This window comes from Lampris incognitus, chromosome 5 (assembly GCF_029633865.1).
Source record: "Lampris incognitus isolate fLamInc1 chromosome 5, fLamInc1.hap2, whole genome shotgun sequence".
Lineage (NCBI taxonomy): Eukaryota > Metazoa > Chordata > Actinopteri > Lampriformes > Lampridae > Lampris > Lampris incognitus.
The window spans coordinates 51,472,532-51,482,531 of record NC_079215.1 but is presented as its reverse complement, the minus strand read 5'-3'; the positions used below and the strand labels follow the sequence as shown (position 1 = coordinate 51,482,531).

The window sequence follows — 10,000 nt, the reverse complement described above, 5'->3', positions numbered from 1 at the left end:
TCGAGAGAGATGGAGGTAGGCGAGAGAGAGGGAGCTACAGACAGAGAGAGAGAGAGAGCTACAGACAGAGAGAGAGCTACAGAGAGAGAGAACTACAGACAGAGAGAGCTACAGAGAGAGAGAGCTACAGACAGAGAGCTACAGACAGACAGAGAGAGAGAACTACAGACAGAGAGCTACAGACAGAGAGCGAGAACTACAGACAGAGAGCGAGAACTACAGACAGAGAGAGAGTGAGAGAGAGAACTACAGACAGAGAACGAGACAGCTACAGACAGAGAGAGAGCTACAGAGAGAGAGAACTACAGACAGAGAGCGCTACAGAGAGAGAAAGCTACAGACAGAGAGAGAGAACTACAGACACAGAGAGAGAGGGAGAACTACAGAGAGAGGGAGAGCTACAGACAGAGAGAGAGAACTACAGAGAGACAGCGAGAGAGAGCGAGAGAGAGAACTACAGACAGAGAGAGAGAGCAAAAACTACAGACAGAGAGAGAGAGCGAGAGAGAGAACTATAGACAGACAGAGACTACAGACAGAGAGCAAGAACTACAGACAGAGAGAGAACTACAGACAGAGAGAGAGAGCTACAGACAGAGAGCGAGAGCTACAGACAGAGAGACAGAGAGAACTACAGACAGAGAGTGAGAGCTACAGACAGAGAGCGAGAGCTACAGACAGAGAGACAGAGAGAACTACAGACAGAGAGACAGAGAGAACTACAGACAGAGAGAGAGAGCTACAGACAGAGAGCGAGAGCTACAGACAGAGACAGAGAGAACTACAGACAGAGAGTGAGAGAGAGAACTACAGACAGAGAGAGAGAGAGAGCTACAGACTGAGAGAGAACTACAGACAGAGAGAGCCACAGAGAGAGAACTACAGACAGAGAGAGCCACAGAGAGAGAACTACAGACAAAGAGAGCCACAGAGAGAGAGTTACAGACAGAGAGAGAGCTACAGACAGAGAGAGAGAGAGAGCTACAGACAGAGAACTACAGACAGAGAGAGCCACAGAGAGAGAGTTACAGACAGAGAGAGAGCTACAGACAGAGAGAGAGAGCTACAGACAGAGAGAGAACTACAGACAGAGAGAGCCACAGAGAGAGAGCTACAGACAGAGAGAGAGAGAGCTACAGACAGAGAGAGAACTACAGACAGAGAGAGCCACAGAGAGAGAGCTACAGACAGAGAGAGAACTACAGACAGAGAGAGCCACAGAGAGAGAGTTACAGACAGAGAGAGAACTACAGACAGAGAGAGCCACAGAGAGAGAGCTACAGACAGAGAGAGTCACAGAGAGAGAACTACAGACAGAGAGAGTCACAGAGAGAGAGCTACAGACAGAGAGAGTCACAGAGAGAGAACTACAGACAGAGAGAGTCACAGAGAGAGAGCTACAGACAGAGAGCCACAGAGAGAGAACTACAGACAGAGAGAACTACAGACAGAGAGAGAGAGAGAGAGAGAGAGAGAGAGAACTACAGACAGAGAGAGAGCTACAGACAGAGAGAGTGAGCGACAGACAGAGACAGAGAGAACTACAGACAGAGAGAGAGAGAGAACTACAGACAGAGAGAACTACAGACAGAGAGAGCCACAGAGAGAGAGCTACAGACAGAGAGAGTCACAGAGAGAGAACTACAGACAGAGAGAACTACAGACAGAGAGAGAGAGAGAGAGAGAGAGAGAGAGAGAGAGAGAACTACAGACAGAGAGAGAGCTACAGACAGAGAGAGTGAGCGACAGACAGAGACAGAGAGAACTACAGACAGAGAGAGAGAGAGAACTACAGACAGAGAGAACTACAGACAGAGAGAACTACAGACAGAGAGAGAGAGAGAACTACAGACAGAGAGAGAGAGAGAGAGAGAGAACTAGACAGAGAGAGAGCTACAGACAGAGAGAGCGAGTGAGAGAGAGAACTACAGACAGAGAGAGAGAGAGAGAACTACAGACAGAGAGAGAGAGAGAGATTAAGGGAAGGAAGAGAAGAGAATAAAAGAGATAGCCAGAATGAAACACAAGAAAGGAGATGGAGTCTGTTCTTTTGTGCGCTCGATAGATTGACAATTTGAAGGAGACAGATGCTGTGGTATGCAAGAGAGGATAAGGAGGCAGACATAAACATGGGGACTGATATGCAAATACTGGCACAGAGACAACACATACTGGAAGTGTCCTGCAGTCGCATCGAGGTGCCAGACCAAATACCAAACTATGCATGCATACACCTACGAACACACACACACACACACACACACACACACACACACAAACACACACACACAATGTGCTATCGCGAGCTCCTTTGTACAAACACACAGACACACACCAGCTCGGTATCAAACATACGGAGTCTAAACTAATTAGAGCAACCTTGTCTTCATGCTATCCCTCCAAAGACACACACTTGTTCATTATTGTTAGCACACACGCGCACACGGGCAACACCGAGTTATTCCTACAAATCGCTGTTTACTCGCTTTCTCCGCAGGATCCTAATGTTTGATCCCCTGCCTGACTCCTCCGAGTCTCAGAAAAGGGGGCTTTAAGAGCAGGGAGGAGGGCGGAAGGGAACGGGGGGGGGGGGGCGGGGGGAGTAATAAGGGAGAGAGAGAGAGAACGATGAGAGGCGGCATCAGGCTTGTTATGAATAAAGGGGAGAGATAATCACGGTGGATCTGCCCACTGGATTAGCTGGGAGGAAGGATTAACAGCACCGAGAGGAGAGAACTGCGTAGACACCATTTTTTTTCTCAAGAAATTTTTTGTTTTTTTAATTCCTGTTTTGAGTTGCTCAGAAACGCGGTAGCCCACATCTCCGTATCGGTTTACGTAAGCGTATTTTCGCGGTATGTTTGGGGGGTGGGGGGGACGGTTTGGAAGAGATGCGAGGCCCAAGTTACGCAAGGTGACAACACGGTGTAGGATGCTGGTTGTGGGGGATAAATTGTAGATGGTTCTGTAGTGCCAGTCACGAGCTGCAGCTGAGTAGCTGCCATTTTGTACAGCTTAAGACGCGGTGTCTCTGAGGACGGTAAACTGTCCGTCCATCTGCTGGCTGCTTGGAAGCCTTTGGCAGTGCACCTGTTTGAAATTTTGTCTCTTCGTCAGTTGTTTTATGACAAAATGGAGCCCACAGCATTCTGAGCATCGGACTGTGATGCGATCAGTACATCGGAGGACGTTTGAACTGGTGTAATTTTATTTGCTTAGGGACGTGAAAGTGACCAGAAGAAATTTTATTACTCTTGATTTCCCAACTGATAACACACACACACACACACACACACACACACACACACACATGCCGCCTCTCATCTTATCTCTTCCCCATCTCCCTCCTGTCTTCTTCTTCTTCTTTGTTTCTCTAAGTGGAAAGCACATCAGTTAGCAAGTCTGGATTATAAGCGACAGTGTGGAAGGGAGTCGGAAGTATTAATCAAAACCACAAGTCGAGACGAGAAAGGAGATTTATAAGGGAACAAACAAGCGAAACCCGCCGCTCTGGGCTAAAATGAAACAGTAGCTCATAGGAATATCATCTGGAGGGCCAAAAAGAGATTTTTTTTTGTTTGTTTTCGTTTTCCAATTGTACTGCTTTACTCTATTCAGCGATGATGAACGGATCGGTGGAAAAGGGTGAGAGGAGAGGATGGAGGGAGGAGACGAGGAGAGAGAGGGAGCAATGTGCACAAAGCCGTGGTTAACTAGCTTTGTTCTGCTTTGTCAACTTCGCCCATGAGTGCAGCGAAGAAGAAAAAAATAAACACGATCGGCTCTGGCGAACAATTACTCTGTTGATCACAGGCCTCGTGGCAGGGCTTCCGGCAGCTGTCCACAGGAGCAAAGGTCTCTCATGTAGTTCACCTTTGAGACCCGTCACACATCGACCTCTGTCCCACTTTCTCTTGACCTCTCTTTTAGACGGTGTAATTCAGCTTTGGCTGGAGTTACCTCCACACTCTTCACCGCGTTTAGCACCGTCTGACTTGTTCACTGCCTGTGATGTGGTTTTTACCCCTATGAGGAGCGATAATGTATAAAAGAGTTTTTCTAATTAGAACTTGAAATAATAAGATACAATCCAAATGGGTGTCCGGGTAGCATAGTGGTCTATTCCGTTGCCTACCAACATGAGGATCGCCGGTTCGAATCCCCGTGTTACCTCCGGCTTGGTCGGGCGTCCCTGCAGACACAATTGGCCGCGTTCTGCGGGTGGAAAGCCAGATGTGGGACGTGTGTCCTGGTCGCTGCACTAGCGCCTCCTCTGGTTGGTCGGGGCACCTGTTTGGGGGGGGAATAGCGTGGTCATCCAACACGCTACGTCCCCCTGGCGAAACGCTTCACTGTCGGGTGAGAAGAAGCGGCTGGCGACGCCACATGTATCGGAGGGAGGCATGTGGTAGTCTGCAGCCCTCCCTGGATCGGCAGAGGGGGTGGAGCAGCGACCAGGACGGCTCGGAACAGTAGCGTAATTGGCCGAGTACAATTGGGGAGAAAAAAAAATCTAAACATAATAATAAACACGATATATTTTACTGATGTCATGCTGCACTTGTAGGCGAACACTGGCATGAATGACCGACGAATTGGGCGCGAGATTCAGAGAAGACGAGTGATCTTCTACCGCCAAACTAATCAACAGACACAGCAGTCAAAATAAAGAGTCCACGTTAAGGCTGACTTGTTTCCACTTGTATTCCATCCAAGCGCACATTTTATCTGCACTTAATTTACATCCATTTAACACTCTGTTGTGGAAATTCACCCGGCCACATGAATAATCCATCTGCTCCGGAGCGGACCTGACGAAGCCACGCTGTGAAACCCTTTGTCTGCTATGTTTTTAACTCGCATGCCGATGGAATAAAAGTGGAAGTTTTGCTCTTCATCTGACATTTCCTGCCATCGCCTGCACCGAGAGGAAATAAGGGCTGACAAGGCTGCGTGGGGACGGGGGGGGGGGTGGGGTGGCATCTGTCTGCTTAGTCAACAACATATTCACTCCATACTCTTCTTCAAATGTCCAGCCGTTGTCGGCAACTGATTCAAACACATTAAAACGCATCTGCTTTTCGATACCATCTCCTATTCTCGTGATATCATGTTCGAAGGTCTTCAGAGCAGCCGTACCCGCAAAAGCTGAGGGTCTTTTGGGGCAATGAATGGCACGTGGTTTTGATTTCCCGGAGAATCGTGTCTGTCTTCCCCGGGATCGGTGACGCGACTTCTATCAGCTGGGTTACTGATCAAGGCTGGAGAACTGGGTGAGCCGGTCGTGGTCGGCGTAATCAATCTGCCGCACTCGTAAATGTGGCGCACAGATGGATCAGCCTGCCGGACGGACAGCACGTGATGAATCCAACCCTGATTCAGTTAAGAGAATCGTCAAACCCTCACCTTTCTCCACGAGGCTAACAACATGGAGCCTCTCATTTCAAAACCTCTCTAGATCTACACACTTCCTCAGAGGTGCTAAAAAAATGGTTAAAAGTACACCAAACATGGGAACTGAACGGATTAGAATCATTTGTAATTTGTTGCCCCATGGTTTTATACATACTGCCCTATGATTCTGTGTAATTATTTGCTGATGGTTTTTGTGTGTGTATATGTATTTTGATTCACTTGCCCAGGGGCCGGGGATGAGTTTTAGCTATCTAACTGTATAGCTGTACAATGCATTAGACCAGTGTTTCTCAACCCAGTCCTCAAGGACCCCCTATCCTGCAGATTTTCTTTGCAACCCTGAATAGGTACCTGTTTTTAGTTATTCAACCAATCAGCAATGAATGTCAAGAGTTTGCACACCTTACACAATTAAGTGCTATGAGATGATTGGTTGAGCAAGTAAGTACAAGTAGGGCTACCTATGCAGGGTTACAATGACAATCTGCAGGATTGGGGGGTCCTTGAGGACTGGTTTGAGAAACACTAGACTTCCTGGAAGTTTATGTTTTAATTCTAAATGATCCCCGTTAAATAAACTCGGAAATAATTAAATAAGTAGGAAATAAGTAGGTTGTGGCTTCAGGGTTTAATGAACAAAAATTAATCCATCAATAGTGATCATAAATAATTAATAAATATGCAATTATAAACAAATAAAAATGCCACAAATTCCTAACCCATTTTCTGCTGTTACATCTTCTCTCTCTTCTCTTCATGCCACTTGTGTGAACTCCACCTTAACTCATGACATGTGCCCTGCTAGCTCTGGATATCAGCGACCCTCAGCTCGCAGTAATAAAGATCTCAGACATGCAGCAGTACTTCTCAACTTCAACTTCAAATGCCATGCAGGCTGCGAGTTCAGGGTTAATGAAAAGGATAAGGAAATAAAAATTGTACTCACGGATGTTGTCGGCGGTCTCCTGCACGGTGTCCGTCTTGAGCAGGTTATCGGCCAGCATGAAGGCGCCGGCCTCCACGGTGTCCAGGAGCATCGTGGCCGCATGGAGCTGCATGCTGCTGGGCAGCTCCCTCCAGGCCGCCTGGGCCCGTTGCTGCAGCAGGTTGTTCACTGTCTCCACCATCGCCTGGTACAGCGGCAGACACACCGATATCAGAGGCAGGCACCAAAATACTGACGGTACAGCAGTCGCTCATCGTCTGTCGGTGATGCACACATTTACCTGTATGGCGGGCAGCTTGAGCCAAATGCCCTAATGCGATCGTTCACGTTAAAGCTTTTTCACGAGACAGGCACATTGTTAATGCACGGCTACAACAGTCAATGACATGCAGCGATCACTGTGCAATGGCATTCATTTATCACACTGATAAACCATGACAGCAATCCTGCTCATGAAAAACACACAACATAAACCCTGTCTGGACAAGATGAAAAGGGTGGCCTGGTTACTGTGTTTTCACTGGCGCACGTCACCAGTTTTCAGTGCAGGGGCAAAAGAAAAAAAAGCAATAATAATAATGATTATAATAATGATAATAATAATAATAATAATAACGATGATGATAATCATCATCATCATCATCATAATGATCCTTGCAGGGGTAATTATCAGGCAAATGACCTGCTCTTTTCATCTTCCTCCCACATCCTCCATCAATTCTGGTACCATAGAGACAGTCTGCAACGCCGTATGAAGTCGCCCTCGAGACTGCGCCCACGTCTGGGTGAAAACAAACCGGTCTTACCATTAAAAGTAATGCAAAACGAACAGAGTCCGACAGAAAACTGGATGGGGAGAAACTTAAATTTTTTTTAAAAAAAACACCAAAGAGCTAGCGCGTTGCTGTAACGTCATTCTTACTTATCTAAACATCCAGAGCTGAGTTCGCCATCTTTTCAAATATTGAAACGGAGCCACAAAGACAAACACTGCGGTGTCAAGCCTTTCTACCATCAGGCAGAACAACAGGGCCCCTACAAGACTGCGCCTTTCCCTTTTTTCTTTAACTGGGAACAGTCAGTGGCGTGCAGTTGCACGGGACAATATTATTTTGCAATGACCACTGCTGCACATATTGTAGTAAAAAAAAATAATTGTTATAAAGTGTTCATTCGCGTATGAAATTGTTTTTCATACATGCACACGCCTATATGTCCCGAGAGCCCTCGGTTTGTTTTCACTCGAACGGGGGGCCATCGGCGTTGCGTAGAGGGGCGTGTCCGTTTTCAGCCGACCGTCTCCGCGTCGATTTACAGCCCGTGTTTCATGCAAATTCGCAAACGCTCTGCTTGGTTAAAGAAAGAAAAAAAAAAAAGAGGCCATCTGAGAAATATTTCTGAATCTGATGGAAATTATGCCCCCCCCCCCCCCCTGTTCAGTACAACACATTTCATTTCCCATGTTGTCATGATACTGTTCCCATCCAGACAGGGATTTGGGGAGATGCAAATGTAGGGGGTTCTCATGCAGACACGTGGAAGCAGCGGCACAACAGAAGGGGAAAGCAAAAGGCAGCATCGCAACCTTGATGTTGTGGTGTCGCGCTGTATTCCGCGATGTTATGTGTACATCCATCACACGTGTTGTCACAGTCGGCCTTCGCTAACTAACTGATTGAAATCGCCGATTTTTGCATGCCTCCAAACCTGCCTTTTAGACGCAGTAATGCTCTAATCTTTGGAGGAGAAAGCTTGTGCTCAGGGGTCCCAGGATAAATAAGACTTATCAGATGGGCTAATGTTTAGTCATCATCAACCAGACACACAACCGTTTTTAGCTGAAAGTGTTGCCAAACTAAAGGGGGCGGGGGGAGCTGGCTAGCATAGCTCAAGTTTTTGCAAAAACAGTTTTTGTTATACAGCTCAACCTTCCATTAGCCTTTCCCCTCTTTGCCATCAATTCGCTTTTTGTTCACACCCATGCGCGCGCACAAACACACACACGTACACCAGCAGACGTCTTCAGAGAGTAATAAAGGGGTGGAGACGGTAAAGAAGGGGCGAGACGGAGAGAGATTAGCGTGCGTGATTATAAACAGTCAAGTGATTTTGTGGTGACAGGCGTCCACTGGGTGTAACGGAGGGCGAGAGTCGCCATAGGTGCGATCAAATACATGTCTTGTTATGTATTCCCCTACGCCACTTTTCCCTCTGTCACACACGGGAACAACCAGCCGCCTGTCAAAGTCTCTCGCTAATGGCAGTCCCTCTTCCTGTGTGTCTCTCCTTTTCTCATATGGTGGGCAGAAAAGGTCAAAAAGAAAAAAGAAGACCGGTGCCATTACACACGCGAAGGCGTTCTCCGACAGGGATTTGCAGGGTCAGGGAGGAGGAAAAAAACATCACTTTATTGATGTTCCCACATCAACCATTTCACTTCCCTCCCTCTCCCTTTGCTCAAGGTCAGGCGGAGGCCGGAGCCGGGAGGGACTAAAGGAGAAAAGGACAAGGATGGGAAAGAAAGTAGATAGGTAGGGGAGGGTACGGCAGGGTAGGGGGCTGTTGGGAGGAAGTAGTTGTTGTCGATGAGGTACACGACAAAACAAACCTCCGTCTGGTACTCCACGCCGTATTAAAATGAACCTCGCCTGTTAATTCTGAACATGTTATATCTGTAGGTTACATATTTTGATATATCACACAGGCGACGGGGTTGCTGAGCTGACAAGCCGATATGGTAATATTATGTCCTCTTTTAGCGCTAGGGCTAATTAGCTGGGATGCATATCGGATGAGTTTTGGGGGGGATGCATGTAAACAAAAACTAATTAATCCAACACATGCACGGAATAGGGGGGGGGAGTAGACACACACACACATGCACAAACTGTGTGTCTTCTATTACTGTTATATCATCTTAGACTACACGCTGCAGAGACTGCAACACTTCCTACACTCCCTCTATTGTCAGAACAGGGGGAGTCAAAATATTTTTCAACGTTTCAGCATTAAAGGAAAATTCCGCTTTTTTAACCCAAGCCCTATTTTCTCATCATCAGGAGTGATGGGTAGAAGCATCTTTTTTTTTGCACCCCCCCCCTCTTTTTTTTTCTCCACAATTTATCTGGCCAATTACCCCTCACTCTTCTGAGCCGTCCTGGTCACTGCTCCACCCCCTGTGCTGATCCGGGGAGGGCTGCAGACTACCACATGCCCCCTACGATATATGTGGAGTCGCCAGCTGCTTCTTTTCACCTGACAGTGAGGAGTTTTGCCAGGGGGATGTAGCGTGTGGGAGGATCACGCTATTCCCCCCAACAGGCGCCCCGACCGACCGACCAGAGGAGGCACTAGTGCAGCGACCAGGACACATACCCACGTCTGGCTTCCCAGCCGCAGACACAGCCAGTTGTGTCTGTAGGGACGCCCAACCAAGCTGGTGGTAACAGGGGTATTCGAACTGCCATCCCCGTGTTGGTGGGCAACAGAGTAGACCACTACGCTACCCAGACGCCCCCAGAAGCATCTCTGAAGATAATCCAGTATCGAGCAATCTAATGCTAGCCAAGTGCCGTGCACCGAGCTGCAATGTAATCCTTTGGGGTATTTTCTCATCGTCAAACAACATCCACTACAAGA

General features: G+C 47.6%; 1 protein-coding gene across 1 annotated transcript in view; it reads right to left on the bottom strand.

Annotated features, from left to right (window-relative positions):
* The window catches only part of adgrl3.1 (adhesion G protein-coupled receptor L3.1), a 174,089-nt gene that overhangs the window by 35,430 nt on the left and 128,659 nt on the right, over positions 1–10,000 (bottom strand). The window contains exon 10 of the mRNA XM_056280549.1: positions 6,362–6,545. Within this exon, the coding sequence (XP_056136524.1) occupies positions 6,362–6,545 (184 nt within the window). The remainder of the gene's footprint in view (positions 1–6,361; positions 6,546–10,000) is intronic.